The 14,934-nt window shown below is 44.0% G+C and overlaps 1 protein-coding gene across 1 annotated transcript; it reads right to left on the bottom strand.

Moving 5' to 3' along the window:
* Positions 1 to 6,866: 6,866 nt before the first annotated feature.
* Positions 6,867 to 14,544, bottom strand: LOC121543696 (interferon-related developmental regulator 1). Its single transcript, XM_041853824.2, has 11 exons — positions 14,325 to 14,544; positions 12,652 to 12,756; positions 12,335 to 12,416; positions 11,932 to 12,056; positions 10,183 to 10,340; positions 10,036 to 10,086; positions 9,622 to 9,800; positions 9,308 to 9,416; positions 8,247 to 8,381; positions 7,781 to 8,005; positions 6,867 to 7,219 (listed from the first exon to the last, which is right to left on the bottom strand). Exons 1-11 carry the CDS (start codon positions 14,353 to 14,355, stop codon positions 7,133 to 7,135), a joined length of 1,287 nt encoding a protein of 428 aa, XP_041709758.1. The 5' UTR covers positions 14,356 to 14,544; the 3' UTR covers positions 6,867 to 7,132.
* Positions 14,545 to 14,934: the final 390 nt, after the last annotated feature.

Here is a 14,934-nt window from a genome sequence, read left to right as displayed (position 1 = left end):
CGCCAGGTGAGGTACAGTGAGGGAAAAAAGTATTTGATCCCCTGCTGATTTTGTACGTTTGCCCACTGACAAAGAAATGATCCGTCTATAATGTTAATGGTAGGTTTATTTGAACAGTGGGAGACAGAATAACAACAAAAAAATCCAGAAAAACGCATGTCAAAAATGTTATAAATTGATTTGCATTTCAATGAGGGAAATAAGTATTTGACCCCCTCTCAATCAGAAAGATTTCTGGCTCCCAGGTGTCTTTTATACATTTTTTTTTACATTTACATTTTAGTCATTTAGCAGACGCTCTTATCCAGAGCGACTTACATTTAGTGAGTGCATATATAATTGTTTTATACTGGCCCCCCATGGGAATCAAACCCACAACCCTGGCATTGCAAACACCATGCTCTACCAACTGAGCTACATCACTGCCGGCCATTCCCTCCCCTACCCTGGGCCAATTGTGCGCCACCGCATGGGTCTCCCGGTCGCGGCCGGCTACGACAGAGCCTGGATTCGAACCAGGATCTCTAGTGGCACAGCTAGCACTGCGATGCAGTGCCTTAGACCACTGCGCCACTACAGGTAACGAGCTGCGATTAGGAGCACACTCTTAAAGGGAGTGCTCCTAATCTCAGCTTGTTACCTGTATAAAAGACACCTGTCCACAGAAGCAATCAATCAATCAGATTCCAAACTCTCCACCATGGCCAAGACCAAAGAGCTCTCCAAGGATGTCAGGGACAAGATTGTAGACCTACACAAGGCTGGAATGGGCTACAAGACCATCGCCAAGCAGCTTGGTGAGAAGGTGAGCACAGTTGGTGCGATTATTCGCAAATGGAAGAAACACAAAATACCTGTCAATCTCCCTCGGCCTGGGGCTCCATGCAAGATCTCACCTTGTGGAGATGCAATGATCATGAGAACGGTGAGGAATCAGCCCAGAACTACACAGGAGGATCTTGTCAATGATCTCAAGGCAGCTGGGACCATAGTCACCAAGAAAACAATTGGTAACACACTACGCCGTGAAGGACTGAAATCCTGCAGCGCCCACAAGGTTCCCCTGCTCAAGAAAGCACATATACATGCCCGTCTGAAGTTTGCCAATGAACATCTGAATGATTCAGAGGAGAACTGGGTGAAAGTGTTGTGGTCAGATGAGACCAAAATCGAGCTCTTTGGCATCAACTCAGCTCGCCGTGTTTGGAGGAGGAGGAATGCTGCCTATGACCCCAAGAACACCATCCCCACTGTCAAACATGGAGGTGGAAACATTATGCTTTGGGGGTGTTTTTCTGCTAAGGGGACAGGACAACTTAACGGCATCAAAGGGACGATGGACCGGGCCATGTACCATCAAGTCTTGGGTGAGAACCTCCTTCCCTCAGCCAGGGCATTGAAAATGGGTTGTGGATGGGTATTCCAGCATGACAATGACCCAAAACACACGGCCAAGGCAACAAAGGAGTGGCTCAAGAAGAAGCACATTAAGGTCCTGGAGTGGCCTAGCCAGTCTCCAGACCTTAATCCCATAGAAAATCTGTGGAGGGTGCTGAAGGTTCGAGTTGCCAAACGTCAGCCTCGAAACCTTAATGACTTGGAGAAGATCTGCAAAGAGGAGTGGGACAAAATCCCTCCTGAGATGTGTGCAAACCTGGTGGCCAACTACAAGAAACGTCTGACCTCTGTGATTGCCAACAAGGGTTTTGCCACCAAGTACTAAGTCATGTTTTGCAGAGGGGTCAAATACTTATTTCCCTCATTAAAATGCAAATCAATTTATAACATTTTTGACATGCGTTTTTCTGGATTTTTTTGTTGTTATTCTGTCTCTCAAATAAACCTACCATTAAAATTATAGACCGATCATTTCTTTGTCAGTGGGCAAACGTACAAAATCAGCAGGGGATCAAATACCATTTTCCCTCGGATCGTATCCAGCAAGGGAGTACAAATCGACCCAAAAGACTTGGAGGCTGTGTTGCGGCTAAAGGAGAGGGAGCCACAGACAGTTGGAGAGGTCAGAACACTGCTGGGATTCTTCGGCTACTACAGGTCGTTCATCCAAGATTTCTCCAGGATGGCCAAACCCCTATTTGAGCTGCTACAAAGTCCATCAGAAGAAAAGGGGAAAACTGCCATGCCCAAATCAACCAGAAGAAAAACCCAGGCCAAAAAGGTTAGCAATGGACAATGGCATCCCAAGACACCAGTCCAATGAACGGCTGTACACAGAGCCATCGTAGCCAAGTTGGTGGACATGCTAACCAATCCACCCATACTAGCATACCCAGACTGTGACTTACCATTTGTGCTACACACTGACGCTTCCAATGAGGGTCTAGGGGCTGTCCTTTACCAACATCAGAACGGGAGACTACGTGTAATCGGGTATGGGTCCAGAACGCTAACTCCAGCAGAGAAATACTACCACCTCCACTCTGGCAAACTTGAGTTTTTAGCACTTAAATGGGTGATCTGTGACAAATTTAGAGACTATCTATACTATGCACCCACCTTTACCGTATACACAGACAACAACCCTTTGACCTATCTTCTGAGCACAGCTAGACTCAACGACGTAGGTCACCGCTGGGTCGGGAGTTGGCCGACTTTCACTTCGACCTGAAATACAGACCTGGGAAAATGAATGCAGATGCTAACACACTGTCTCGTTGTCCTGTCGTTCTCCACAACCACGTGGGTAAATACACAGAATCTATGCCACCAGAAGTAATCTCAGCGGTATGGCAAGGAAGCAGAGCAGTGAAAAATGAGGATGTTCCATGGGTGGCTGCGCTGCAAGTCAACTCTGGAGAGGGTGGTGTATCACCTGAAGGAGTGCCTGCCATCACACCAGAGAATATCAAGGCTGCCCAGCATGAGGATGCTGCAATCAGAGAAATCATCTCGCTGAAAAACAAAAGATGGAATCCAAATGAGAAAGAGAAAAAGCTCATGGGACCAGAAATAACGAGACTAGTCCATGAGTGGAACAAGCTGGTCATGGAAAATGGAATCCTGTGCAGACAGGCTGGACAACGAAAGCAACTTGTACTACCCAGCAAACTGAAATCAGTGGTGCTGAAGAACTTAGATGACGACATGGGCCACGTCGGAGCAGACAAAGTGATCCATCTAGTCAGGGAAAGATTTTACTGGCCATTCATGCAGCGTGAAGTAGAAGACTATGTGATCTGACAATGTGCATGTATCAAGCAGAAACATCCCTGTGTTCCAGAGAAAGCACCAATTGCTTCTCTCCGTCGACTATATGCACCTTGAGCCAAGCAAAGGAGGCTATGAATATATTATTGTACTGGTCGATCATTTCACACGCTTTGCACAGGCCTACCCAACGAAGAACAAGTCAGGAAGAACTGCAACCGAGAAGATATTCTAAGAGTTAATTCCTCGGTTTGGCTATCCTAGTAAGCTTCATCACGACCAAGTGCGAGAGTTTGAGAACAACCTGTTCCAGAGACTCCAGCAGCTTGCAGGGATCTCACACTCTCAAACTACAAGGGAACCCTGTGGAAAGGATGAATAGAACACTCCTACAGAGTGGAAAGACCATCTAACAAACATCGTCCATGCCTATAACAGTACAAGGCACGAGGCAACGGGATACTCACAATTTTTCCTCCTGTATGGCAGAGCCCCACGCCTTCCTATCGACCTACTGTTCAACCTCAAACCAGAAACAGTGACAAGAACCCAACAAACATTCGCAGAGAAGTGGGCAACAAAGATGCAAGACACATACAAAATCACTTCTGAGAACAGTCAAAAGTCCTCCGTGAAAGGGAAGAAGTACTACGACAAAGGTGTCAAAGGTGCAACTCTACAGCCACGTGATTGAGTCCTTGTGAGGAACCTATCAGAAAGAGGTGGCCCCGGGAAACTCCGTGCTTACTGGGGTAAAAAAGTACACCGAGTTGTGGAGAGAATTAGAGACTTCCAGTGTATAAGATCCAGTCAGAGTCTGGAGACAAAGCTCTTTGTGTGCTGCGCTGGAACTTCCTGTTGCCTGGAAATGACTTGCCAGTGCATCAAGACACTCCAACCAAACCTGCGAAAAGAACAATACCAAGACAAAAACAGACAACAAACAGTAACATGATTGACCAAGAATCGGACAGTTCAGATGAAAGCTACTTACCAGCACAGTCCTCGGGTCCATCAGAGCGACCAAGTTTACCAGAGTGGCGTACCAGACTGCAAGCTACTGCTCAGGAGTTCAGACCTACAGTGGCACAGGAAATAGAACAGATCCAGCAACAGTCTGAAGGACCTGAACAGCACATAATGGAGGATGAAGTGCAGGAGGAACTCCAAGATGTTGTGCTAGTACAGTGGCAAGAGGTCAATGGAAAGGAATACTTACCTGTGAGAAGGTCCTGGCACACTGGAAGGCCCAGAGAAATGTTTAGCTATGAGATATTTGGGACACCCGTCATACCAGTCATGGAGACAAGGAGCAAACGCAGTTGTGCTCAATTCTTACATGGTGCCTGGAAACATGATGACTTATCCAGTTTTACAAGGAGGTTACTGGCATGAAGGAACACCACTTGTCTGGACATGCTAGACACTGACTAGAAATTGACTTGACTATAGACAGACAAACAAATAGATGCCAGGAGTCATCAAAAAGAGGAGGGGAGAATGTAATGGGTTGAAAACAAAGTCACTAAAAACAGACACCCCTTTATTATTATTTTTAAACCAATTTGTTTATGTATTTGTCTTAATCTAAATTGTATATTCTACATGCTTTAGCGTAAGTAGTCCATCACGCCAATAGATGGCGCTGTTGCACTGTGGTAGTAGGAGAAACAGCAAGTTCTGGCCAAGCGCGTGCACCATTCTTCCGAATAAAGAAAGCGCCAGAACTTTGCAGACGTAAACTTGTGTCCGTTCTTTTTACTATTATAGGCCACCTCAGCTACAGACTGAGGCCGGTAACATAAACACTGTATAGCCTCAAAACATGGTTAAAACTATACTTCTGATATCAGTCCTTGCATCGATAGCTCTGTCTGAATTTGAGAGTGGTTACATTTCTCGATAACACTTTATTTGGATAGTCCATCTGTAGATGCGCTACAGACGAGAGGCTGGGACCAGCCGGTGCGCCAACGGATTGGCTGAGTAAGTCTAAACCACGCTCAGTCTCTACTCTGATTGGCCAGCAGGGAGTGGGAAATATCTCTGTCAGAGTATTTGAAGAAGAACTCAGAACAATGGATTAGTTCTCTGAGTGCCCTGCGTGGTATTTCAGTGGACCCGTATATACGAACATCATATTTACCATTGAAGGTTTTGCATTAATTAAAATACTAGTCTATTTAGAAGACGTGTATTGACCTCTTTTGTTCCCAATACCAGATTTGAATTACGCAATTTCTAACAATACTAACCCAAATGATGGACTATCCAAATAAAGCGTGACCCATTTCTCCAGGCCCATCCCTCAGCTTACCAAAAAAGATGCGGATGACCACTTTATGGTTTCAATTAAGGACTCTATAAATGTTTTTTTAATAATCGATAGCAGGTATTTGGCAGTGTTTAGGATCCAAACTCCAGAGAAGCAGGGACGTTCTTGGTTGTTTGACAAGTTACTTAATCATGCAGCATGCATCTCTGCAGTGTAGCATTAGTGTTCTATTACGAAACAGTCATACAAGTACTGTAATGCTGCATATCTTCTTCCCCAGTCCTTTCCTCATGTCAGCTTACACAAGGACTAAAGTGCGCACGCCGCTCTGGAGGACCCATTGTACAAACGGCAACATTCTCTGAAATGTCAACGTGACCGTTGCCTAGGAAACTGTAAAGCAGTTCCTCTTCATCAAATGTGAAATCGGCTTCCTGGAAAAGCTGACCCCAAATTAGTCTGCCATTGTGGTCCTCTGTAGCTCAGCTGGTAGAGCACGGCGCTTGTAACGCCAGGGTAGTGGGTTCGATCCCCGGGACCACCCATACACAAAAATGTATGCACGCTTTGGTTAAAAGCGTCTGCTAAATGGCATATTATTATACTGATCTTGTGTGAGTCAGAAAACCATTACATAATATGACACACTTCAGCTCAACATGCTTCTTATCCTATGACTGGTCTGCTTGAGGACTTGTCATAAACAATGATTGACCTAGTGATATGTACTGAAGATCAAGAAATGCACATTGAGACTTGTTCAGTAAGTATTTATTTGAGTTTCTCACTTCCCCAACAGACCTACTAAACTACACTGTGTACAAAACATTAACACCCGCTCTTTACATGACAGACTGACCAGGTGAAAGCTATGATCCCTTATTGATGTCACTTGTTAAATCCCCTTCAATCAGTGTAGATGAAGGGGAGGAGATGGGTTAAATAATGATTTTTAAGCCTTGAGACATGGATTGTGTATGTGTGCCCTTCAGAGGATGAACGGGCAAGACAAACAATTTTCAAATTCATTTGAATGGGGTATGGCAGTAGCTGCCAGGTGCACCGGTTTGTGTTTAGAATTGCAACACTGCTGGGTTTTACACACTCAGTTTCCCATGTGCGTCAGGAATGGTCCACCACCCAAAGGACATCCAGCCAAAGGACATCCAACTGTGGTAAGCATTGGAGTAAACATGAGCCAGCATCCCTGTGGAACACTTGAAACCCCCAACGAATTGAGGCTGTTCTGAGGGAAATGGGGGGTGACTCCATATTAGGAAGGAGTTCCTAATGTTTGGTATACTCTGTATATAACAAAATACACCAGGATTCAGTGGGGAAAGTCCATTGGAAGTGTTATCCAATTAGTGCATTTTCAAATAATATATCTCAATATTAATGAACACAAACATTAAAACAGAGCAACAAAGTCTGCATCTCACATGACACTTTATTCCCTACATACACACACTGGCTAAAATTTGTGCACTGGCAAGCCTATATGGGGAATAGGGCATCACTTGAGACATTTTATTATCTGGATAAGAGCATCTGCTAAATGACAAAATAAATAATAATATTTACAAATACCAACCACTTGTTGGATAAATGAAGGATAGTAACAACCGTGATATTCAAGATGGTTAAATTGATGGTTTATAAAAGAGCAGGTTGGACCATTAAATCACATCAAAACTCCCCAACGTCAATCCTCTTGTCTCTGAACTTGTTCCTGGCCTTTGTCCGAGCCTTGAATGCAGCTGCGTTGTAGAGATGCTGGAAAAGAAGACCGCAGTGTTAACACAATAAAATACAGGTTATTTTTTGCGTTGGAAGTATATCCATGTGAATGTCACGCCAATTACACATTTGAAATGTAAATACATAAATAATTAACCCAATGAGTCCAACCACAACGGAGGTGTGATTTGGACTTCTAGCCACTTTTCAATATTGTGCGTTTCAGCTATAGACTGCTGGGTTGTACCATTGGATTCATCTATTTCTTCAGCATTCATTGGTGTGTGTGGGGTGCGCTAGAGCGGTGTTAGAGACATGGGCGGATCCCGAAGGGGCTGGGTCTTTTTACAAAAACATCTGTAGAGTCCAAATGGTTTGAGCTACAAAATTGACAGAATGCAACTGTTTATGTCAAATTGTTTTGTGATGTACTTGTAGACCTGGTTGTCCTGAAAATAAAATGGTAAAACACTTAATTGCGAGGCTAAATATAAAGGCTGGAGATAAAGTCAGATAAATGAAAATAGTTAAATTAGCCATCAAAGTTAAATTAGCCATCAAAGAAAGAAAAGTATGCAGTCTAGTAAGGTTACTTACCCTTTCGAAGCGGGAGATTTTCATGGACTTTAGTGTGGCCGCGTCAACCAGCATGGGTGGTCCCAGTTCAAACACATCACGGATAAACTCATTAGCCTGTAGGTGGTAGTTCATGCCAGAGCCCACAAACTCCCTGAAGGCGTCGTAAGTCCTCTTCCTCACCCAGCTGTCGATGGTCATACGCTCAGTGCTGAAGCGGATTGTCTCAATCTGAAAGTCCCCTTCCTAACACACACACACACACACAGGTCAGCTGAGGCAAGGCTACACTGTTCTAGATTCTCACAAGACAAACAAATGGGTAAACATTGATAACTAGAGGGGTAGATTAGGTTGGCAATGGCAACCAGCTGACGACACAAGCACACAGAACTCACGCCATGAATCGGCAATGAGTCATCACATTACATTTAAATTCTATTCCCCAGACAGTGCTCATCTACTATTGTATAATCTGCCCACTCACCTCCACAGCCTTGAGCACGTCCCTGAACACCGACCTCTGCTTCCTCTTGTCAGTCTTGGCACGGTGTTTGTTGCAGTCGGTGGCCAGAGAGTTCAGCTTGTCACACAGGGGCTCCCAGTCATCATACTCAAACTCCTGAGAACATCACAACAGAGCACTGGTCAGTCATCACTAAAGAAGTGTTTACAGATTAACATGCTATGCTGGCACTGTATTTCTGTCAAATTCAATTTTAGTTCAGTACAGGATGGGGTTGTGTACGGCTATACGAAAATCCAAAACAGATGTTAGTATTCATTTTTGAGCAAAAACTATACTCATATTTTAACTGAAAAGGCTTTTTCTAAATTGAAATATCCATGTTACATACAAGGATATACCATGCATGACATTACAAATTATACATTTTATAAAACAGTGCTCCCCATAAAACAAATATTTAAAAATAACTGTGGCCTTCATGTGTAGCTTGTTGTTTATGTTAGCCAAGCAAAGAGTGTCAATGTTTAGCATATGTAGTGAGAGTTCACTAATGCAATGAAAGATTAAATAAATTTACAGAATTTAAAAAAAGTTACCGAAATGAGAAGGAATAGGCTACAACGAGCAACTAACAGGTAGGCCATTTCATCTGAATGGGTGTTGGGGAGAAATCGCAAAATGTGTCCTCAATTAGCCTAGCTAGCTAGCTTTTCAAGGCTACTCCAGACAAAACAGGCTCGGTTATATGGGATAAATAACATTGTGGCTGCTACAAGTTAGCTAGTCTTGGCTGTAGCTTCCCTCTCTCTGCCGCCGTCTGCTCGCTCCTATATAACCGGCACCTCTGCAGCTGCAGCAATGCTCAGGTTAAAAACGTACATTAAAAAAAATACACATTCTTTCGAATGTCCAGCTATCTGACAAATTCATGATACTATTCGAATAGGAAAATTTCAACCCCCCATCCCTAGTACAAGGGGATTGAAAATCCAATGCGAGCTTTGAACAGCACTTTCTAAATGAAATCTCAATGAATCTCCTGAATTGAAACATAGACCAAAGAACAGGTGAGCACTTACAGGGTCCTTGTCCCTAGCCAGCTCAAACAGCAGAGCGATGGTCTCTCCCGCTGCTATCCTCATGTTGACGTCATCGTTCTCCAACAACCGGGGTAGTTTGGGCAGGTGCCTGAAAGACAAAAACAAGTAGACTTTCAATTTAAGGCTTCCCGTCACCATGATATTTCCTTCATTACACTGGTACGACAACTGGAGAGGTAAGGACATCTCAGGCACGCACATTCACCATATTGTTTTGATCAGATGCAGCCAAGGCTGAAACGGACTGAAAGTTGTGTCCCAGAGAGACTTAGAGGTTCGCGTTAAGTACATACTTATGTGTGACTGCTTTGACCTGGCTGGCTGTGCAGATTGTGAGTAGCAGGGCCCAGGAGAGGAGGGCATTGGTGTGGAGCAGGGTGGTCTGGGGGTTGAGAGAGGGGCGACTCCCATCCTCCTTCACATAAGAACGCATGAACAAAATCTCAAAGCTCTCCATGGTGGCATACACATCCTGGAGACCCAACAGAGAGAAAGGGGTTAATCTTTTATGTTAAACCAGGGTGTGAGATTGGACTATGCAGTCATTTGGAGAGTAGTCTTGGTTTCGTAGCTTGTTCCAAATGCTGAACAGAATAAATGTTACACAGAATGCCAAATGCTTCAGCAGCACAAAAGACAAAAGTATTTCCACATACACTCAAGCATAGAGATAACATCACATTGGAACATCAAACATAGCCACATACCAGGATGTCATCTTCCACCACGAGAGTGCACAGGCCCAAACTTGTTGCACACTATAACGAAATAACAAAGGCTTTCAGTACAACAATAAAAGGCAATTTATAGCAAACCAACCTTATTTTAATGACAGGGTCCAGGCAGATACTCACAGCTTGTCTGGCTTGGATGTTGGCTGTTCCATCCAGAAGAATGTTCTTGAAGATGGGTTTGAGAGTCTTGAACACCTCCTCGCTCTCGATGCCTGAGCCCAGCTGAATACACAGCAGACAGGCCAGGGAGGCTGCCGCACGCTGCTCCTGTCCTTTACCTGAGATAGAGGGATTTGATTTATTAGGATGCCCATTAGCAACAGCTAGTCTTACTGGGGTCTGACGTATAACAAAAAATACATTACAGACAAAATACTTTACAATTTACATACATTAACATGTAGCGTGTGTGCGCATCTATCAGTTACACATACGCCAGTACATACACACAACAAGTAGGTCACATGGGGGAGAGGCATTGTGTTATTTGTTTTTTTTTTAAACCAGGTTTGCTGTTGACTTGCGCTATATAAGATGGAAGGGAGTTCCAACATGAATGTTTCTTATAAAAACAAGTGACGCAGTCAGTCTTTCCTCAACTCGTAGCCAAGAGAGACTGGCATGCATAGTATTAATTTTAGCCCTCTGATTACAATGAAGAGCAAGACGTGATGCCCGGTTCTGGACCAGCTGCAGCTTAACTAGGTCTTTCTTTGCAGCACTTGACCACATGAATGGACAATAATCAAGATAAGATAAAACTACAGCCTGCAGGACTTGCTTTGTGGAGTGTGGTGTCTAAAAAGCAGAGCATCTCTTTATTACAGACATACCTCTCCCCATCTTTACAACCATTGAATCTATACGTTTTGACCATGACAGTTTCCAATCTAAGGTAACGCCAAGTAATTTAGTCTCCTCAACTTGTTCAACAGCCACACCATTCATTACCAGATTCAGCTGAGGTCTAGAACTTAGGGAATGATTTGTACCAAATATAATGCTCAGTTTTAGAGATGTTCAGGACCAGTTTATTACTGGCCACCCATTCCAAAACAGACTGCAATTCTTTGTTAAGGGTTTCAGTGACTTCATTAGCTGTGGTTGCTGATGCGTATATGGTTGAATCATCAGCACAAATGGACACATGCTTTGTTTAAAGCCAGTGGCAGGTCATTGGTAAAAATAGAAAAGAGTGGAGGGCCTTGAGAGCTGCCCTGCGGTACACCACACTTGACATGTTGGACATTAGAGACGCTTCCATTAAAGAAAACCCTCAGTTCTATTAGATGGATAGCTCTCAAGCGACGATATGGCAGAGGCTGAAAAGCAATTACACAAGTTCTCAACAGGTTATGGTCAATAACATCAAAGGCTGCACTGAAATCTAACAGTACAGCTCCCACAATCTTCTTAATATACATTTATTTCAACCAATCAGTCATTTGTGTCAGTGCAGTACATGTTGAATGCCCTTCTCTATAAGCAGGCTGATAGTCTTGTTAATTTGTTTACAGAGAAGTAGCATTGTATTTGGTCAAACAATTTATTTTCAACAGTTTGCTAAGCGCTGGCAGCAAGCTGATAGGTCTGCTTTACCACTCTTGGGTAGCGTACTGACTTTGGCTTCTCTCCAGACCTGAGGACAAAGACTTTCCTCTAGGCTCAGATTAAAGACATGACAGATAGCTGACTCTATAGCCACTCCTACCATCCTCAGTAGCTTTGAGAGAGGGATTACAGTAACTGCTGAACCAGAACTCTAGATTCAAACACATAAATAATACAATGTGGGTCTGTATTGGTATTCGGTGAATATGAAGCATGAATTGGTGAAAGACAAAGCCTGTAGTAGTGGTAGTAGCTCACCTTTCTTGAGACAGCGCTCAATGCTGTCGGTGATGGTCATCCTCCTGTCCGAAATAAACTCGTACAGGATCCTGGTTGCCATGGCAGCCTTCAGCCCATCCAGGGCTCCTTGTCTAGTCTTGGCACTGTCAACGAGGTAAGATAACAATAAAGATTTAGGCCTAGTGTCTGCAGTAGCTTATGTAACAGCTTCACGATTCAATTCAATTATCAGCAGCGATCTGTGAACGGAAAGGATGACGTCTTGTTGCATTGTGTTCGTTATATAACAGATTTAACATCTCAGGTTCCATCGACCCAGTTCTAGGCCTATGATGTGATCTGGTTCCATGTCATCTGAAAGCAATACAGCTAACAGAGAAATAGCAGGTAGATCAGTTTCCCCACAGTGGTTTAGACTTGCCTCTTATCCACGGTGCTGTCAATGAAAACCTTCAGCTTGTACTGGAAATCCTCCTGGGCTGCCTCCTCGCCTGCCTCCCCCCCTACACATAGGAAGACGAATACAATACACCATGAGAAATACAGACTTGTACTAGGCTATTCCATTTGTAGATCGTATTCTTTGAACCATTTAAGACAAAAGCATAACGTAAAAGGCTGTATGGTATTTATCACAACTGAATTGTTACAGTACTTTACTTATTTTTGTTGACTTGCCCTTTGTTGCTTTATGACTGGGACACACAGGCAAGCATGTGTACACACACAATCACACACCTTCGTCTGCCACACTCATGGCGTCACTGAAGCTGCTGCAGTGGCTGAGGGTCTCGATGGAGGCATCCTCATCGCTGAAAGGTTGCACAGCTCCATGCTGCCCCCCTGAAACACAATTACATGATATCCCCACCAAAAAAATCATACATTAAGTAATGGTACAATATGTGCATTTTACTCTGGGGGTTTAACTAGTACACTTCCATGCAAGCACACTGCAGAACGTTAAATGCAATTATTTGACATGTGCTTGTGTTTGACAGAACAAAAAGCCAGATAGCTACTATTATGGGACATGCACTTGATCTTCTCTCCCTTCCGTCAATGGCTCCCTAGTCTTCTGCCGACTGTGCAAACAGCACAGCTCCTTGGGTAGGTAGCTGGCCAGGCAGTGACATAATCTAAACCCAGCTGGTGCAGCTTATTATGATAGGAACAGTCTTATCTGAGAGGGAGGGCCACACTGTCTGCTCTGCAGTGTGTAAATGTGACCATGTTCACGTGGCAATCCATTGCTTCCTTCTCAGACCACAGCACTGAACAACTGATTCTGAAAAAGCGGCAGACGCCACCCAAGTAGCTAGTCGCCTACCACGATCCTGCTTTATAGCATAGCTGGCACTATAACGTGTGCAAGTTATGTAGCTAGCTTGCTGTAATGTGAATAACTGGTTAGCTAGCTAGCATGGCTATCTAGGTAGCTAGTCCAGCGAGTGTTATATAACCATGAGGGGATTCGATTAATCTGTCCCGGTCAGGCGTGTTTTACACCGGGTGAACGTTGATTGCATTAGTTTTGGAACCGGGCTGCCTCCCGGGCGTGAGCCAGGTGTCCCGTTCAAACTCCACGGCGAAGACGGCTCAAAACTAAAGTTACGTAATCAAGCAAGTGCAGTAATGAGTAGGATTCGGTGTTCTCACATGCAAACGTGTTTTCTTTTTGTTAAAAACGCAATGTCTGCCTGCCCAATGAAAACCAGTTAAAAAATTCAAACGTATTTTATGGAAAAGCGATGTTGTACGTTTCTGGACGATGCACCATGCTGCCCGATGCACAACATGACCGAGCGGCGCAGATAACTGTTCCATTTTAGATAGGCGCTTCTCCCTCACCGTTTTTGCCCGTTGACGTCACTGGCCATAGACCGATTCCCCGCGGCTCAGCATAATCGAATCCGCCCAGTATTTGACTTCATCGGCTGTCGACCTCACTCAAATGTTGTGGCGTCCTTCCAACTAAACTTCGTGTACTCAAACACCCATCCTTTTACAGGAAGGGAGCCAAAGTGAACTCGCTAAAAACTAACAAATATGAGCAACACTGGCCAGCTGACGTTAGTTGCTAGGTAACAAATTCGTTTCAAACGTCAATTTAAAAATACTGTGTCGGATGTCATTTCTATAAATCACAATACTCATACAATAATGTCGGCAAACAATATGATATTGAGAGTTCTTTGTCAGATAGCGAGAGTTCTTTGTCTGAAAGATCTTGGCCTGATGTCAACGATAAACATATTTAATGATGCCACACTGTTTTGTAGTCCTCTCAGACATTACTTGTCTATGATCTCAACACGCTGTAAGAATGCATAGAACTACAACTCCTACAACGCATAAAACTCAAACGACGAGAGTAGGCCAAAACAACCGGTCTGTAGCGACTTGCTTACCCCTAGAACTCCTCTTCTTGGACCTTGGCATTTTCGTGCAGATAAGTATGAAAATATGACCAAAAATCAGCCGATACACGACCAGTTTTTATTAAACTGTCTCATAAATTGACAATCTTCCCGTGGCACGGTAGAGAGAAAGGAATTAAAAGCTATCCTGGAGAAAGACTGTGGGCGAAGACGATACATTTTCCCTCAACAAAAAACTAGGGCTGCGTTAATGGCGCGAGGTGTTAAGTATTTATACGACTGACGTCACATGATCAGGCATGGGTTTATCCCTACACCGCCGACCAATCATGTTGCATAAGTGTATGACGTAATGTGATTGGCATCTCTTTGCTGTCTGTCGTCATGTTCTCTGTGGTAATTTTTTCAGCCACATGAGGGTGCTGCTACCCTGTCCATAAAAGCCCTGCTGGCTCGGTCCTTGCTATTCGGATTCCTTTGTACGTCCAACTCTGACGTCACCCTATCGAAGTTGAAAATGGTAATGGCTAACCTACCATTTTCAACTTCGATAGGGTGACGTCAGAGGTAAGGTTAGGGTAAGGGTTAAGTGTAGTGTAGTGATGGCCCAAGGATCCCGGATAGCACTAACCCTGCTGTA

Source organism: Coregonus clupeaformis, chromosome 28 (genome assembly GCF_020615455.1).
Source record: "Coregonus clupeaformis isolate EN_2021a chromosome 28, ASM2061545v1, whole genome shotgun sequence".
NCBI classification, from domain to species: Eukaryota; Metazoa; Chordata; class Actinopteri; order Salmoniformes; family Salmonidae; genus Coregonus; species Coregonus clupeaformis.
The sequence above is the reverse complement of the archived record's forward strand: the minus strand, read 5'-3'. Positions and strand labels throughout refer to the sequence as shown.

Bases quoted from the DNA above. Each gene is read 5' to 3' on its own strand.
- LOC121543696 (XM_041853824.2), bottom strand. From the start codon at position 14,355: ATGCCAAGGTCCAAGAAGAGGAGTTCTAGGG. The intron at 10,087-10,182 runs GTGAGTATCTGC...ATTTCGTTATAG, and splicing joins ACATCCAAGCCAGACAAGCT to TGTGCAACAAGTTTGGGCCT. The intron at 7,220-7,780 runs GTAAGTAACCTT...CTTCTTTTCCAG, and splicing joins AAATCTCCCGCTTCGAAAGG to CATCTCTACAACGCAGCTGC.